The sequence below is a fragment of the Acipenser ruthenus genome, chromosome 31 (genome assembly GCF_902713425.1).
Source record: "Acipenser ruthenus chromosome 31, fAciRut3.2 maternal haplotype, whole genome shotgun sequence".
NCBI lineage: Eukaryota > Metazoa > Chordata > Actinopteri > Acipenseriformes > Acipenseridae > Acipenser > Acipenser ruthenus.
In genome coordinates this window covers 1,105,560-1,124,671 of record NC_081219.1, presented here as the reverse complement: position 1 = coordinate 1,124,671, position 19,112 = coordinate 1,105,560, and the positions used below count along the sequence as shown (strand labels likewise).

At 39.1% G+C, this 19,112-nt stretch overlaps 1 protein-coding gene across 3 annotated transcripts in view; it reads left to right on the top strand.

Annotated features, from left to right (window-relative positions):
* Nucleotides 1-19,112, top strand: part of LOC117396811 (astrotactin-2-like) — a 559,949-nt gene that overhangs the window by 218,843 nt on the left and 321,994 nt on the right. For all 3 annotated transcript variants that reach the window (XM_059005718.1, XM_059005716.1, XM_059005717.1), the window contains one exon: nt 241-408. In XM_059005718.1, coding sequence (XP_058861701.1) covers nt 241-408 — 168 coding nt within the window. The remainder of the gene's footprint in view (nt 1-240; nt 409-19,112) is intronic.

Below are 19,112 nucleotides of genomic sequence, written 5' to 3'. Positions count from 1 at the left end.
TCCTAGCTGTTCATTGACTGTTTCCTCCTCATGTCTCTCTTGTGTGTACATCTCCTAGCTGTTCATTGACTGTTTCCTCCTCATGTCTCTCTTGTGTATACGTCTCCTAGCTGTTCATTGCTGATTGGAATGTCTACTGATTAAGTAAACTGCTGATTTGTCTCACAGATTCCTGACACGTTATTTCTCCAGGTACTCTCCAGGTACAGAGATGACTTTCAGTTTGTTTTCTCTGCGCAGGAAGCAGTTTTGTGGTGAGCATGGGAAGCTATCTGGATGTGTCGGATTGGTTAAACCCTGCCAAGCTCTCTTTGTATTACCAAACCAACTCCACCTCCCCTTGGGTTAGAGACTACTGTGGGCAGAGAACGACAGCCCCCTGTGAGCAGCTCTGTGACCAGGAAACCGGTGAGTAGTATTGCTTCATTTACCGCAGAGAACCAAGAAGCAGGACATCTAGTTGTGTGTGCAGAACCTTCTTAGTTCTTAGTGAAACCAAACCACTGTTGGCCAGTATTACAAGGAAGTGCATTAAAATGCTGTAGGGTGGCTCGTACTCCTACTGTCAATGACTGAGATACATGCAACAGAGTCCAGCTGACTTGCCAGCAGTGTGCCAGGTCTACACATCTTATTCTGTTTGCATTAATGTTGGCTTCTAGTAAGAGATAATGGCTTTGGAAGAGATAAGACTTGCATTAAAAAGCAATTTATGATAACACTTGACTAAATGGATTTTTTATGGCATGTAAATGTTTCTAATATTTAATTTCAGGCCTGTTTGTTACTCCAGTCTGGGTCTGGCTCCCCATTGACAGATTCTGTTGTGGTTACTATGAGTTGTGTTTCTGCCAGACCTTACAGATCGCTCATTTAAAAGGGTGCAGTAGTTGCTACAGGGGTGGGGGGGAGTATATTGGACTCCTAAGTCCAGTACTGCTAGACACTTAAATGCACTGTAATGCCAACTGTACTGAGAGAATGTATAACCGCCTGGGATAAGGAGATTTCTCATGAGTAAGAGGCCTGTCCCTGTTGTATAAATACTGGTATATTTATATTACATTAAGTGACTCTGCAGCTGATGCATAGTTCACACCCCCTCGTCTCCGTAAGTTGCCTTGGATAAAGGCGTCTGCTAAATAAACAAATAACAACATGAGTGCATATTCTTCCTATCTTTAATATCTGCTCACAATACACATACAGGCAGTTCATACTGCACGATTTCATTACGTCTGTAAATTCCTCAAACCAGACAGGGATTCATGTAACGATTTGTTTTGTTCTCAAAGGGGGGTGAGTTTCTATTGTCATTCTCTTTATTTGGATTAAATGCTGTACACCCATCACATGTCAGTATTGTCAGACAGCTATTGACCCTTAAGTTAGAGGTGCTTGCAGGTGTATGTGTTATGAATATTAACACACTGTTCACGTGAATGCATATTAACACACTGTTCACAGAGCAGTCAGCATGAAACTAACTCATTTACATGTTATCACATTCTCTCACGCACAACCTTGCTAATCTCACACACACACGCACGCACGCACACACACACACACACACACACACACACACACACACACACACACACACACATATATATATAAAATGTATTTTTGATCATCAATTACAGTGTGACTGCAGGTTGATAGTAAGTCAGATAGAAGGTGTTTTAAACTAAACCCAGGTCTGGTGGTTCATTCTCAGAGCTCCTCATGTTCAGTAAGTGTTTATGGGTGCTCTCTGCTGCCAAGTATAATTCAACAATAGTGCCATGGTCCATGCAGTACCCCTATGTGGTGGCACTGCCACTTGTGTACAGTAACATCGTGGAGTAAAAAAACATGACTCGTCACCTACACAGCAACACACACTATGCAACCAAACAATCAGTGTCCCATCAAATACTACTGTGGGTAGCCATGTGTGGTCTGTTTAAGTTTAGACACCTCAGGTTATAGTTTTCCTTAAGGCACACAGTACAAGAAAATTGTAGAAAAGTTAAGAACGCCAACATTTACTCAATAAATACATTAACAGTTTATTGTAAGACTGTAGCCTAAAGCTTCCAATGATATGACGTGCTATTGAAACTAACCCTGTTTCAAACTTGATCATTCATCCATGACTATTAAATATCCCATAGGTCTGAATTTAGAAATACTGTAAGAAACGTATTCAATTCAACGACTGCTGTTTCAACCAGAAGTCTTTTTCAGTGTCTTCAGTTTGAAGATGTTGAAAAAGGCCTCTGGTCAGTACATGTGTTATTGAATGTATTGATCATTGTAGATCAGACAGGCAGGTTTTGTGTGCACTTTCCCCAATCAAGGGTCCTTACCTTTGTAGCTTTATTATTATTATTACAATTGTCTCAAACAACTACTGTACAATAAAGTAGGAATTACAATGTATTTAAATAACCTTATTCTGTGAGTGAAGCCCACTAAACATGGATCACTTAAAAACATATATCCTGATTTTGTTTTCTAACTTACTTTGATGTTGTTAGTAAATAGTAAAAAATGTAATTCTGTAAAAAAATAACCCCCATGCAATTATAAGAGTAAAGCCATACAACAAGGGAGCCACACAGTCCACTGTATACTGGTGACAATGCCTATGTTCTGTATAATAGAAACAGTGTATGGTTGGCTGTTCAGCTACACAAGTCAAGGTTCTGTGGATACTGTGTCATGAAACAGCTGATATTTAAATTGCTCATGAGGCTGAGACATTTACGTATGATGCTGCAGAGTCCACAGAGTTGCTGCTGGCACTGCAGACATACTGGAGCTGGAATGGTAACCAAGCAGCTGGAGCTGCAAAATGAACAGTTTGCATGCAGGTGAAACATGAGCGATTAATGCAAGTGCAAAGGTAAAGGCGCATTTTAAAGGCTTAAAGTGCTAGTTTCATACCGTTTCAAGCGTTGCCCTTTGCCTTTCCACTTGCTTAAAAGAGCATGAGAAGTTCTTCTAAAGTGGAAATGCAAGGCAAATAGTGACCAGGAGCTGTAAGGGAGGAGTATGCAGGTTTGATCTCAATCAGGTTGTCATGGCAACTCAATGAACAGCCACAAGTGTTTCCATTAACACAGCATTCAGTTGAGCAGTGGAGGGAGAATAAGTGGAGGTCACTGAAGCGCTGCATTGATTTCACATTGTACAATTGAGCGCACAAATGCTTACATTTTAATTATGTTAAAACTAGGCAAAAGAAGGCCAGTGCTGGGGGTTACTTTGTAAATGTAATCCATTACAGTTACTTGAACAAGATTGTAATTAGTTACAGTTACTTATTACTTAGAAAAAAATATTAACTAGTTACTTCTCAGGTACAGTTTACATTACCGGTACACAGAGATGTTTTTTTTTTTTTTTTCAGTTTGGTCGGGCTGCAACTCGTTCCCTCATACGCCATTTTCTAGCAAGATGATATGAAAGCGCGTTCATGTGACATGTAAGGTTTGATTTGCACTGATGAAGCACTTTCTGATTTCCCTGTTGCACATTAGCCATAGTCCTTTTCATTAAATTGAACTAAAAGTAACTGTGTTGTTTTTTTCACACGAAATTAATCTGTTACAACATTTTGTTACCTGTCTGAAAAAGGAACCACTACACTTACAAGTTACTGAAAAATGTAATTAGATTATACTGACTCACTGGAGTGAGTTTTATTTTGTGCATTAACCCAGAGTGTAGCTCAGTACAACAATTAGTCTTTTTTAAAGAGGAGACGATTATCTATTCAGGGATACCAAGATATTTAGTGAGCAAGAAGTCCGAATGAAGTTATCCTAGGAGGCTGTGTGGTCCAGTGGTTAAAGAAAAGTGCTTGTAACCAGGAGGTCCCCGGTTCAAATCCCACCTCAACCACTGACTCATTGTGTGACCCTGAGCAAGTCACTTAACCAATTGTAAGTGACTCTGCAGCTGATGCACAGTTCACACACCCTAGTCTCTGTAAATTGCCTTGGATAAAGGCGTCTGCTAAATAAACAAATAATAATCCTGTGTTGTCCTGCTTTCCTAGAAAAAGGAGAACATTTCGGGGTACCATTGTACTTGTGAGATGTCTTGCTCATTAAAATATTTAGCATATTTTTAAAGAGGAGACAATGATCTGTTTGGAGGCAGTGTGGTCCAGTTAGGAGGCAGTGTGGTCCAGTGGTTGAAGTCCAGGGCTTGTAACCAGAAGGTCACCGGTTCAAATCCCACCTCTGCCACTGACTGACTCACTGTGTGACCCTGAGCAAGTCACTTGTGCTCCATCCTGCGGATGAGATGATAAATCAATGTCCAATTGTACGTGACTCTGCATATAATGCACAGTTCACAGCCTACCTCTGTAAAGCGCTTTGTGATGGTGGTCCACTATGAAAGGCGCTATATAAAAATATATTGTATTATTCAGGGATACCAAGATATTTAGTAAGTAAAGGGTCTGAGTGAGTAAAAATGGGCAATACAATTCTCACCCCTAGCCTTGCTGTAAATTATTATTGTTATTATTTGTTTATTTAGCAGACGCCTTTATCCAAGGCGACTTACAGAGACTAGGGTGTGTGAACTATGCATCAGCTGCAGAGTCACTTACAATTACGCCTCACCCGAAAGACGCAGCACAAGGAGGTTAAGTGACTTGCTCAGGGTCACACAATGAGTCAGTGGCTGAGGTGGGATTTGAACCGGGGACCTCCTGGTTACAAGGCTGTTTCTTTAACCACTGGACCACACTGCCTCCTTAAAAATCATTTGTTGCCATAATTTGTATAACATTGAGAGTTTATAGCCAGATGCAATTTGAACTGTGTAGGGCGCTGTGTTTGAGTGTATTATAACACTGGTGCCAGATGGACGGACATGGGCAGCTCATAAGCTCAGCCATCATTCGTAGTTCAGATGATTCAGACTTTATTAACTCAAACATCAGAAGTCAGAACTTATTCAAAATGAGGTCACCATGCCCTGAATTCTGATTCCCTTAAGAATTTGTGACAACAAATACCCATACCAAGTTTCATCACGTTTGAGAGAATGCTTCTCCAGATTAGTGACCACTCGGACATGCACATATATGTGTGCCTCCATATATCCCTGTTGCCATAGATACTTATCTCCCATGGGGACATAACATGAAATAAGGTTACTTGGTATGGTTGGGAGATAATGGCTTTCCAAATGGGATAACACCTTCCTGATGTACTACCGTATTAGTGAGTCTTCACCACTGATTTAAAGGGACAAGCAGTCTTCACCAGAAAACGATTTCTTCACACTGTTCTCCTGGTAAATACCAATCAGGTTTATTGGTGCTTCATGGTGCAAAATCAGCAGGGACTGTTTCTCCTCTCTGTGCTACAGAGGACCTTATTGACCAGGAGCCCGGTGAGTTCAAGTGGACACCTGCAGGGATGGATGACATCCACCCTAGAGCTCCTGGATGTAGAGGTATTGGCTAGCCGATTGGATCAAAGAACGCTCACTGAACTTCAGTTCTGAGCTATTGTGGGATTGCTGCAGTGGGGAGAAAACCAGGGGTAAAATAAAAGCGAAGCCCCACTCTTTTAGCTTTGGTTGTCACTGGTCAAAGCAGGGAGATTGCACCACGTTGGCGTCTGAGAGTTTCCTACTGCACCTTTTGCACTTCAGTTCCCTGTGCTCTGTGCTGGGTTTAAAATAATAACACTGGATGAGCTCATCTACGCTAGTCTTTTATTTGTTTTGAAAAGGATAGCTTTCTGTTTTACCCACTCACCCTCATAGCTCTTTTTCTTTTAGCCCTGGGATCAGCCAGCCTGGCTTTGCTGTATCTTCTCATTTCCAAGAATGTCTTTAAGACTCAGGATTCTTTTGTATCTCAGACATAAAAAATAGTTTTTGTAAGACAGCTTTGTCAGCATTGATATCCTTTCAAGAGACACACTCCTACTGAGAAATAAAGACGGATCTGCATCAAAGATCTAAGTGCAATGGTGTATCCTGTCAAAGTGTGCCAAAGCATTGGATTTAGGAATGAAAGGTGATTGTTACTGACATCTGAGTTGTGTATCGGGGGAGGGGGGCTATTATTCAATGAATCAGAATCAAAGAGACTCTCATCATGCACTGTTAGAGGTTGGGTTGCATCACCTTGGTGCACTAGCCCTCTTTTGATTATCTATACAGCACAGTATTTAGATCAGTTGAATCAAACCCATTGTTTCATCCAGCTAAAGGAAGAAGCGCAGTGTCAGTGTTTCCCCATTTTAAAAAGTTACCAGTGAGAGCCTATCAATGCTCGCCCAGTTTCTGCTAGCTAATTAATCCCAGACCTTTGTCTAGTCATCTCTTAAAGGATTTCAATGACTCTGCAGCACCAACGTGGATTTGGTAACTCATTTCATACACTCTCTTGAGTCTGTCTCCACTCATTTTCCACATTACTTTGTCAACATCTTTTGATCAAGTCTCCCAGGTTTCCTCAACCTGCCTTCATGAAGTACTGTAATTCGTATCATTTAGCCTTGGGATTAGTCTAGTTGCTCTGTGCTCTGTGCTCTGTGCTCCCTGGTATAGTTTTTGTATTGTAGTACACAGACCAGAAGTGTGGTCTCTCCAGTGCATTAAAAAACCTCAAGGGGCACCCGAGGGGCGCATCCAGTAAAGGCACTCCGCGTGGAATGCAGGATGCACCCTATAGAAAGGAGGTCGCCGGTTCGAGTCCAGGCTATTCCACTGCCGACCGTGGACTGGAGCTCCCAGGGGGTGGCGCACAATTGACAGAGCGCTGCCCGGGGTGGGGCTTAGGTCAGCCAGGGTGTCCTCGGCTCATCACGCACCAGCGACCCCTGTAGACTGGCTGGGCGCCTGCAGGCTTGCCTGTAAGCTTCCCAGAGCTATGTTGTCCTCCGACGCTGTAGCTCTGGGTTGGGTGCATGGCAGGCCTGCAGAGTGAAAAAAAACGGTCGGCTGACAGCACAGCGTGTGTTCGTCTTCGCCACTCCCGAGTCACCGCATGGGTGGCAGCGGTGAGCAATTGGATATGTCAAATTGGGAGAAAAGTGGGCGCATCCTGCACTCCGGGCTGAGTGCCTTTACTGGATGTGCCACTCGGGAGCTGAACTCTATGCTTTTGACTGGCATGTTTCACATACAAAAATAATAAGTCTCACCTTTTTGGCATGCTGTTTTAGTAGTATCTTTTGGGTAATATGGATTTACATGTAGTTTTCTTTTATGGAGAGGAATTCTCCTTCAAAATTCAAATGGCTTAATATTGAAACACATTTCTGCAATAATGTATAGGGTTTAGATCTGAGGCATATGAAACTGTGATTTATTTATGAAATATCAACATCCACATTAAAAACACATTGGTTACGAAGTGATATGTAAGTAGACTTCAGCAAATTATGTATTAACTAGGTCTGTCAAGCGATTAAAAAAAATAATCGTAAGTAATCTTGAGATTTAAAAAAATTCTCAGGTAATCCTGGTTTTAATCGTGTATTTAATTACTACAATTACTGCATCCGTCTCATTTAAGTGTGTTTTATTACTGATGTAACTATTATTATTATTAGCAAGTATTGTACTTAGCTTGATTCGGGTTTGCAGTGATCCTGAATTTCTGAAAGAGTACTCTGGCGAAACTGACAGGTTTCATTTGCTGTTGTATTGATGTTGTCTGTAGCAGAAAAACTACTAGGAAGTGTATTTAGAGAAGTGATAGCATGTTTAGCACGCAGGTGGTACAGCAGACTAGATGCACTTCTGTGATACTGGAACTCACTTTGACAGTAGATACAAGTAACCCTCTTTCTATCCAATAAACCGTCAGACAGTTTTCAAAAAATAAACATTCCATTCACAAGTCCTGCCGTTTGAGTGCTTTGCTACATAATGCGCTTCTGTGACTGATTTTATATTCAAACTCTGACTGCACTCATTCAATCCTGACATGCATTAAAATGGTGCCGCAGGAAATGAATTACGGTGTGCTAAGAGGGACAAGACAGGAGTGTGATTAACATGCATTAATAAAACAAATCTCTCAAGAAATGTACGCGCCAATGGCAGAAGTTAACCGCGGTTCATTGACAGCCCTGGTATTAACCCTTTAGGCCAAAGCTATTTTCGCCTGTTCTTTACTGTTAGAATTGTGCCTATAACTTTTTAATATGGTGGCACTGAATGCAAAACACAAATACAAATAAAAAAACACAAATACAAACCAGAAAACACAAATACAAACCAGAAAACACAAATACAAACCAGAAAACACAATTACAAAACAGAAAACACAAATACAAACCAGAAAACACAAATACAAACCAGAAAACACAAATACAAACCAGAAAACACAAATACAAATCAAAAAACACAAATACAAATCAGAAAACACAAATACAAATCAGAAAACACAAATACAAACCAGAAAACACAATTACAAAACAGAAAACACAAATACAAATCAGAAAACACAAATACAAATCAGAAAACACAAATACAAACCAGAAAACACAATTACAAAACAGAAAACACAAATACAAATCAGAAAACACAAATACAAATCAAAAAACACAAATACAAATCAGAAAACACAAATACAAACCAGAAAACACAAATACAAACCAGAAAACACAATTACAAAACAGAAAACACAAATACAAACAAGAAAACACAAATACAAACCAGAAAACACAAATACAAACCAGAAAACACAAATACAAACCAGAAAACACAAATACAAATCAGAAAACACAAATACAAATCAAAAAACACAAATACAAACCAGAAAACACAAATACAAACCAGAAAACACAAATACAAACCAGAAAACACAAATACAAACCAGAAAACACAAATACAAAACAGAAAACACAAATACAAACTAGAAAACGCAAATACAAACCAGAAAACACAAATACAAATCAGAAAACACAAATACAAAACAGAAAACACAAATACAAACCAGAAAACACAAATACAAAACAGAAAACACAAATACAAAACAGAAAACACAAATACAAACTAGAAAAGCAAATACAAAACAGAAAACACAAATACAAACCAGAAAACACAAATACAAACCAGAAAACACAAATACAAACCAGAAAACACAAATACAAACCAGAAAACACAAATACAAACCAGAAAACACAAATACAAACCAGAAAACACAAATACAAACCAGAAAACACAAATACAAAACAGAAAACACAAATACAAATCAGAAAACACAAATACAAACCAGAAAACACAAATACAAATCAAAAAACACAAATACAAATCAAAAAACACAATTACAAATCAAAAAACACAAATACAAACCAGAAAACACAAATACAAACCAGAAAACACAAATACAAACCAGAAAACACAAATACAAACCAGAAAACACAAATACAAATCAAAAAACACAAATACAAATCAAAAAACACAATTACAAATAAAAAAACACAAATACAAACCAGAAAACACAAATACAAATCAAAAAACACAAATACAAAACAGAAAACACAAATACAAACCAGAAAACACAAATACAAACCAGAAAACACAAACACAAAACAGAAAACACAAATACAAATCAAAAAACACAAATACAAACCAGAAAACACAAATACAAACTAGAAAACGCAAATACAAAACAGAAAACACAATTACAAAACAGAAAACACAAATACAAATCAAAAAACACAAATACAAATCAAAAAACACAAATACAAACCAGAAAACACAAATACAAATCAGAAAACACAAATACAAAACAGAAAACACAAATACAAAACAGAAAACACAAATACAAATAAAAAAACACAATTACAAAACAGAAAACACAAATACAAATCAAAAAACACAAATACAAACCAGAAAACACAAATACAAACCAGAAAACACAAATACAAAACAGAAAACACAAATACAAAAAGCCCACAACGCAACTGAAGGAACGATTGAGGCCACTCCCCCAGATACCCCAGCACAGTCTCCAGTTTCTGGAGAAGCTGAAGCTGTTTAGAAAGCAGGTGGTGAGTCTTTAGTAACTTAGGTGGCCGTGGTATATTTCTGTCAGGGTTATCATCGGTATCACAACAGTAAAACATGCCCTCTCACTTTTTGACAAAAGAAACATGTGAAGAGCTGGGGAAAAGGCGCCTGTATTATAGCACACAGGCACAGGAATAACCAGCACTCCAGGTAGTATAGCATCTAGAGACCCCAAAATAATGTTTCTTCAGGTTTTAGAATGTGTCAGATCATGACTGCAATAGGACTGCGGGAGAGGGATTATACATCACCCAGTTCAGTGGCAGATACTTAGACTGACAGCCTTTCAGTTTTCAGAGCCTTTACTTTTGCTGTGAGAAAAGGTGGGAAATATACAGAGAACTTGGATAATTAAAGGATGGAAAAAGGAATGATTGAGAAGGCGATAATATTGTGGATGAGTCAGCGAAAATCTAAATTTCACTGCCACCAAAAAATAAAATAAAACAAGGCAACATATTAAATTATTTCTGCAGGAGCCACTCTGCACAGCAAAGCAAAAACAGTGACAACTTCAAACGCAGTTTGATAAGCATACACAAAGACAGAACTAACACCGTGGACTGCTTGAAATATTGCTGTTTAATATTCTTTATCAATAAATTCTTTATTAATGTAAATGCTGCATATGGGCATTTTCTTTTTTGCTTGTTTTACAAAACAAACATTTAATTTGTTTTGAAGTAAATTAAACGACTCATTAACTGAACTTTATGCAAGTACTCGGTCTCCTGCATTGTGTGATAGTTCTGTATTACAAAATGCATCAAGTAATCTATTAGATTTACATCTTATGTTAATATATCAACACCATCTTTCTGTTCCAGGCCTTTTTTATGTTTTAAACCCAAATAGCTTGTACTTTTTTTTTACAATAGGCATGCTTAAAATTGAATTCGTCCTGCAAAGCTATAATTTCATTTAAATGTATGAAAATTAACAATGCTTAATTTGTACAGAGAGAGGCATTGAAGCCAGAATTTTATTAAGCTACAAAAAAATCAATATTATTATAATTGGTATAGCAATAGTAATTATCATGTTTACCATGAATTAGTTTGTGTACAGTAATACCAGTGGTTAAAAACTATTTTAGTTTGACTTGTTTTTTTGTAGCTTAATAAAATGTTGGCTTCGGCACCTGTGAATTTCTCGCTTACCCTAATATATACACCATTGGTATTGCTTAAAGGGTACATAAGGCCCTTTTTTATTTTATTGAGCTACATGTTGTTACAACTGGTTACGTAAGGTGTGTGTATTGTTTTATTTTTATTTATTTTTTACATTTTGACCACTTTTTAAACTTTTAAATTGCATTCCCTGCCTCAAGATAGCTTCACATTTACCCGCATGGACCTCTCAGAACTACATTTCCCATCATCCTCCTGCTCACATATGTAACTGAGATGGATTTACCAATGAGCAGGAGGATGATAGTAGTAGTAATGCAGTAGTCAAAATGTAAAAAAAAAAAAAAAACTAAAACAATGTGATGGGGTTAAATCCTCATCCCAGTAAAGCTGTAAAGGTAATTGTCTAATAGGCAATTAAGGCTCCAGCCACAGTATATTAAAAAAAATAAAAAACACTCCGGGCTCAGAGTGGAAGAGAGTTTAGGAGAGAATTAAGGAGTAAGAGCGAATGCTACCAGCCAGCAAACAAGGTACTCATGGGAGAAAAATATTGTTATTGTTCGTGTTATTTTACTTTTGCTTTGGTGTCAGTGTTTGTGTTTTGTTAAAACTGTTATTTTTGTTATTTAATAAATATACGTGCAGCAGCGCCATTTTTCCCGCACCTTTGTTTTACTGCTTCCTGAACCTGACGTCACCGCCCACACGCACCACTCTGGGCATCCTGCCACACTCATCCTTTACAGATATCAAAAACCACAGGGAAAGAAAGAGGCCTTTTAGAATTATTGATTGTTAATAACATTTATTTTAGCATGGCCAGCTCAAATCTGAAAGTGTACAATGAAACTGTAGGGAACATGGAAACATTTGTTTTGAACAAATTGGATAATAAATAAAGGAATTATGGCCATATATACAAAAGGGACCAAAAGCAACCAAAAAAAAATTGAAAAATGTGCAAAAGAAAAAAAAAAACGCATTAAAATGATTCATGCCAGGGACCCTGATCATGTGGTGCTATTCACTGTGGCTAAAAGCCCTGCAAGATGGCAACCCAATCCTAACAGCTGACTTGTCGCATGCATCTGATCCACAAACACAAAAACAAATATATATTGATTGGAAAATAGGTCCTTGTGCCTTCGATGTCGCCATTTCTCTTCTTTTGTAAAGATTTTGTGTGAAAGTGTTTACTGCACCGAGGTAGTTCTGTCTTACAGCACAGCAGTAACATTGCAAAACACTCGCATTCACGGCTCTCTCCTGACATGGTCCAATGCCAGGAATGCACGAATAGGACCTCATTTTGAAGCTCAGACTCTGCTCATCGCCAGCAGGGCTGTCTCTTACAGTGCCTGAGTAAAAAGAGTTAAAGGGCCAGGTCGCCAGCAAGATTTTTAACATTTAAAGCCAAGCAACTCGAGGCAAACTACAGTTAATGGTCCTATATATTAATCTAATTAGAGACTGGGTTTGAAGATAGGTCCTAATTTGATTTTTTTAATCAGGCATTTGTAGTCTTAGTAGTCTGTAATAAAACATTCCAATTAGACCGAGACACTTCGACAGTGTAAATCAGGACTTGTTGGTGCGAATGACTTTGCACTTGCAACACATCCCAGCACTAGCACTATCAACATTGCATAACTTTAGTAGGATTTAATTTGTACAATTGCACCCACTGCTTATTAAACCATCATTCATTTAAAGCTCCTCTTCTGTTATTTAATGGATCATGCAACATATTTATACGTCCTTTGCTGATTACATTTAAAAGGGTTGTGTAATATCCGAGCCACTGGTTTGAAGAGATATCAAATTCTATCTGCTATTTAGCATTGCAGTGCTGAAGTGACTGTTTGCCAGATGTTCTCAGTTTTCAATTAACCATGTTAAAACGTTCATGTTCTGAGTGCCATTATCATGCAAATGTGAGCTAAAACCCAACCCACTCCATTGCCGACAGGCACTCAGCTTTCCCCAGGCTCTGGGCCTCAGAACAGTAAAGTGAACTTGAGGTTTTCATTTACTGAGCATGCTAGTAAAGGAGCTTGTATGTTTTTTTGTAAAAAAAAATGAAAATGTAACATTTTTAAATCTTACATGAAATACTTTAATACTATCATGGCTTCCGATAGACTTTTGCAATGTCATTTTGTAGTTTCTTTGATTACATGATGTTAAATAAAAGATCTTAATTATGTTCATATTGTTTGTGTTTATTTTTATTATGTTTCAATCCTAAAATTCTAGGTGATGCTTAACTTTTGTCCCTAGCCGTAGACTTGATATTGTTCATGTCGTGTACATTCCTCTGGCAAATTCTACCAGTGCCTTCACTTTACCCTGTAATAGCAATGCTGTATTGTAGTGATGTGGTCATATTGTGATCATGTGATGTATTTGTTTCTGGGTGATAGAGACCGAATGCTTTGAGATACTGGCTTGACATTCGGTACACAGCTGTACTGACAACACTCTAGGTCAAGTCTAAGACTGCTATGTAAAGCTATTCACATGATCATTACAATTTGAACATGTGATTGGGAGTGGCAGTCATGTGGTTTAAATGTGTATTATTCGGGTAGTGTGGATAGCTTATATACAATAATATCAGTAACACTACATACTGGTCTTTGTATGTCTTAAACCTGATGTAAATATCGTCCCTGATATTATTGTATAAGTTATCCACAATACCTAAATAATGTGCATTTAAACACATGATTGCTATTCCAAATTGTGATGATGGCATGAATAGGGTATTAGTAGCTTTACATAGCATTATATAACATTACTGGAGCAGGAAACTACCAAGTCTCAAAAACCAACATACACATAAAATATGAGCTCAGAATGACTAACGATAGATACACACATGCATGGTATATCTATTGACTGTTTATCAACATGGAACTACCAGTAATGGTTATTATTATTATTATTATTATTATTATTATTATTATTATTATTATTATTTATTTCTTAGCAGACGCCCTTATCCAGGGCGACTTAAAATCGTAAGCAAATTTGATTTTATATTAATGAAATACTTATTTATGCTACTCAAAAGAAAGCGCTGCCATGTTGACTGCTCTCTATAGACTTCCACTACACACTGAACACTTGTTTGCTGTGCTTTCCATATACCCTATCAGAGAACATCTCCTGGATGAATAGACACATTAACAAATCCACTACCTAGGTTACATATGCATTCTCCTACCTAATACTTTCTAATACTGAATAACAACACCAATACTGACACATGAAAGTAACAGCCAACTTGCAGAACTTCTTTTAATTGATTTGTGGACAATTCTCAGACTCAGCTGCTGTTTTAATTGAACCAGCATACCCACATCATAGATGACTAACCCTAAGCAAGGAAGCCGCTCAGATTGTCTTCATGTTTTGAACTGGCTGAAGTCTAAAGACGAGTCTACACAACATGTGCGCTTCCTGTGAATGAAAGCGCTCCATTAAAAGACCGCGCTATACTATTTTCAGACACAGACGTGTTAAAACTCAGCGGAGGTCCTGTCATTAAGAATGCTACATCATTTTAATAACTTCAGATCGGATGCCAGAGCTTTCCCTAGTCAACTTTAAGTTGTCGAAAGAGGTTTGCTTTACACCGAACAGACAGATTCACCGCAATATTAAGATGGAGGGGGGGTGAAACATAAAAAGAATTGCAGCATGATTCAAAACGTTTTGTTTGAACTATTTTAATGTGTATAATGTGGATCGGACCCATTGGAATTGGCAAGCAGTGGATATGGAAAGAGAAGAAAGTGTTGCATGTTTCTCAGGGATCCTCCTCTGGTCTTTCATTGAATTCCAATCACTGGGTATTATTACCGTATCTTCCCACACATTTTGATTCAAAGCCATTCAGACATATGTTTAATGGCATTTTACCCTCACTTTTATCTTGGGACGCTGCACACCCTGCATGAAATCTCTCCTCTTGGTGCTCCTCGTCTCCTCCCCTCTGGGGATCAGTTAGAAGTGCTTCACTTTGTTCTGCTTCTTGTCACTATAGTTTCCAGCCTCCTGTGTCTTACTGCATAAGAGCTGCTTCCTCTGCCTCTAAGCACACTGTTACACTTCCATGCACACACAGCATGGAGTAGCCCCGATCACTGTACTAGACCTGACAGTGATCCATTATATACATCTAGAAGTATTGCTGTGTGCCAGATCTCACTCACAGAGTTTACATTCATGCGTATGGGCAACGTGGCTGCAGCTGGTTCAACAGGGACTAGATTGTCAGGCTGGGGTGGTGGAGGAACCGCACTGGCATGTTCATTCCTTGGGAGGGCTCCCCTGCTACATGAGTGCCTGCTTTATATTCTGTTTTTAGCAATAAAAGATGGGTAATAATAACAAGAAGAAGAAGAAGAAGGAGAAGAAGAAAGATGCACTACACCTCTGGAGAAACTCTGCATATGCTTTGCCTACAACAGTGCAAAACAAATGACATAATGCTAACACATTACTATTCGAATATCTATTTAAAAGTAAACCTGTGAAATGTGATTGATATAAGTGTCATGATAACCCAAGTTATCAGGAGTTTGTTCCCATTGACTCCATTATATTCTGGCCAGGACACGTCAATGTGTTGATAATAAACAGAGGATGACATTAACAGGAGTGCTATTAAGTGGGGTTGACTGTTCAAAGATACAGTTTGCAAACATGTATAATTCCATTCCTTTGGTCATACCTATAATAGCCTATGTCATCATTAGTGAGATAGCTATCGCACTGATCCTAATAGCCTGTCATCACCTATCATATCATTCAGTCCTCTGCAGATTACATTAGTATGGTACCGTATGTGCAGGAAATGATAGATGACATGATGTCATTATGAAGTTAGCTGCAGGAATAATTCTTTTTAGCTCTGAAGTAGATGTCAAGCCATTACCCAGAAGTGATTATGAGTCTTGATTGTGGAAGACAGGCTTGTTATTTTTCATGGTGATCACTGTGGTTCGGATACAGTAAGGTACAAGTCTTGCACATTGCTGTCACTATGGTTCTGATACAGTAAGGTACAAATCTTTCACATTGCTGTCACTATGGTTCTGATACAGTAAGGTACAAGTCTTGCACACTGCTGTCACTATGGCTGTGATACAGTAAGGTACAAGTCTTGCACATTGCTGTCACTATGGTTCTGATACAGTAAGGTACAAGTCTTGCACATTGCTGTCACTATGGCTGTGATACAGTAAGGTACACGTCTTGCACATTGCTGTCATTTTAAAAGCAGCCTGCGATCTCACCTCTGGATTTTCATCACCGAGTGACATTCTCCCCATTTTGAAGGCTCAGAGCCTGCCTCTCCACCTTGAATCTAATTATCTGTTGCAAGCGAGTAGGTCTGCTAAAAAAGAACCCTATCCTAGCTGAAAATGAAATAAAATGAAGGAAGTTATTGTGGCCTAACCTGAAATCTTTATCAAGGAAATCGATAGTCTGATGATGTGACTGCATGCTCTGTGTATAACCTATTTTTATTGCATCCTCAGTAATGTGTGGATTTGGCCTAAAGCCAGTACAATCTCATTTGCTGCGTCCCTTTGATAAAAGATGACAGTATTCAATTACATATGTGTGGAGTCGTGGCTGTTCCCATTTGCTTGAGCTGTGATGTTGTGAGATTCATGGAGGAGATACTCATGGCTCCCTTGTGGTTCTCCAGGTTTATATTCCCATATTCAAGGGAAAGTGGAAATCTATATATATATATATATATATTTTTTTTTAAATCCATTTACTTTGCAGAATAATAGTACCAAAAAAGATGGGTCAGCTCCATCAGTCCTAAAAGTATAAATTCACAAATCATGTCCTTGTTTTTCAAAGGGAAGTAATAATTCAAATGGAGATATTTTTTAAGCAGGCAATAGGTTTCATTTATAATACTTTGCGACACAGAAGATACATCTATGACAAAAAACAAATCTAGTGTGCAGTACCTTTATCTTCACCTTATATATCTCTAGAAGGTTAAAGTATTGAGGTCATTACGGAAAGATTGTGGCAAGTGAGGTACTTTCATAGTTTATCATAAATCATCTCAACAGGAAAACGTTGCAAAAAAGGTCTCTTGTGAATGCATTTTATTTCTGCTTTGAAGCAGGTTGGTAATGGCAATTTCACACAATAAAGATACCGAGGAGAAGCCAAGGGCACTTAACAGGTAGAGAGGAGCTTCGCCAGCTGGTATTACCTGCTATAGAGAGTATTCATGCATTTGTCACATGAAATCTGTCCAAAAACAAAAAAAAACAACTCAAGTACAGAGTAATGGACAGTGAAGCCTTGTTATGAGGCTCTGGATACTCCAGCCTGCTGGAAGACTAGAACGACCTGGCTTACACTTGTCAGCAGTATCCCCTGCTCTATTAGCCACTGATGCCTCACTCACAGAGAGCTCCCTGGTTGAGAGGCAGCCTTGTGGTTATTTAGAACATTTTCCTTTGTAATATTTCTGTGGTGCAGCAGTTGTGTTGTGCATGGATATTTTTAGATACATTCAAGGATAAGGCCACTGGCTTTGCACCAGTCACACCTGGCAAGCTGCGCCAAGCCACTCATCTAGACTTCCTGGAAACCTGGGGAGGGGTAGACGATTCAGGTTCAATTCAGGTTATTTTTTTCCCTCACAAATTGATATATATATATATATAATGTGTTATTCTTACAGAGCCATCATGTTATCTGTTTGGCATACTAGAAAACTGAAAATACATTTGAAAACATTGAGCCTTTTAAAGCGCAACTCCAGCTGTGTATCGATGTTATGTTTTGATAGAAATTGCTCTTTGAAGCAGGTGAAGCTCTGCTTGGCTGGTTTTTGTGAGCTGGCCAGTGTAACGTGGAAAAGCAATACTCTTTGGAACACCAGCCGGTGTAAGATTGTGCAGGTTGGAAACCCTGCCAGTGTGTGTGTGTGTGGAGGGGGGGATATTGGGTTGGCAGGGAGGGGGGTTACATTTCTCCCTGTCAAAACACGTCGGAATGTGGCTGGAGCCAGGAATTGAATACATGATTAAATGATTAATTAATCTGCAGGTGTATAAAATACGTGTTCACGGGTGTTAGAGAGGATTTGGGAATGAATGTTGGTGATAGAGGTGGAGGTGCATTGGGCGTGTGTCCGGCTGTGCTGTCCCTTCTAATGTTTACATTTGTGAGTTTTTGTAAACCCTTTTGTTTTGGCCCTTGTGTCGTTTGTTTTTTCAAGTGTGTTTTGTTTTATTTTACTTTTGAATAAAGAACACATCAGCGCATTTACCTTGCAGCTTTCTGTGTGTGTGTCTCTCTCCCTGCCAATGCCATCTGGGCTGTGACGTACCGTGCCACATATGGTGTCAAAGTGGGATCGCGCCTTGAGAGACAGGAACTGCAGGTTTGAAAAAAAGAAAGAAAAGAAGACAAAAATGGAAGAAAAAAGATAGGATGGGGCAAAAGCGTGGAGAAGCAGCGGTTGAAGGAAGAAGGGACTCCGTAGTCCGGAGCTTGCGAGGGTATGGGCACCTGCAGGACGTGGGCCCATACGAAGACCCCCTCTGGCATGAAGCCTACTATCGGAGTGAGGTGAGCGTGGCGGAGGAATGGCTACTCCAGGAAACCCTCAGCCACCTGCACAGAAGAGCCGGAAGGAGGACGCACTTCCATGGTGCCTCGGCTGTGGAGAGCCCGGGCCCTATACTGGTTGCTACCCCTTTCAGTGAGAGCACAGGCACTATACCAGGTGCTGTCCCTTTCAGGGAGAGCACAGGCACTATACCGTGTGCTGTCCCTTTCAGGGAGACCACGGGCACTATACCGGATGCTGCCCCTTTCAGGGTGGAAAGGAGGAACCACCGAGGAGTGTGGAGGAGCAGCAGCGTCGGT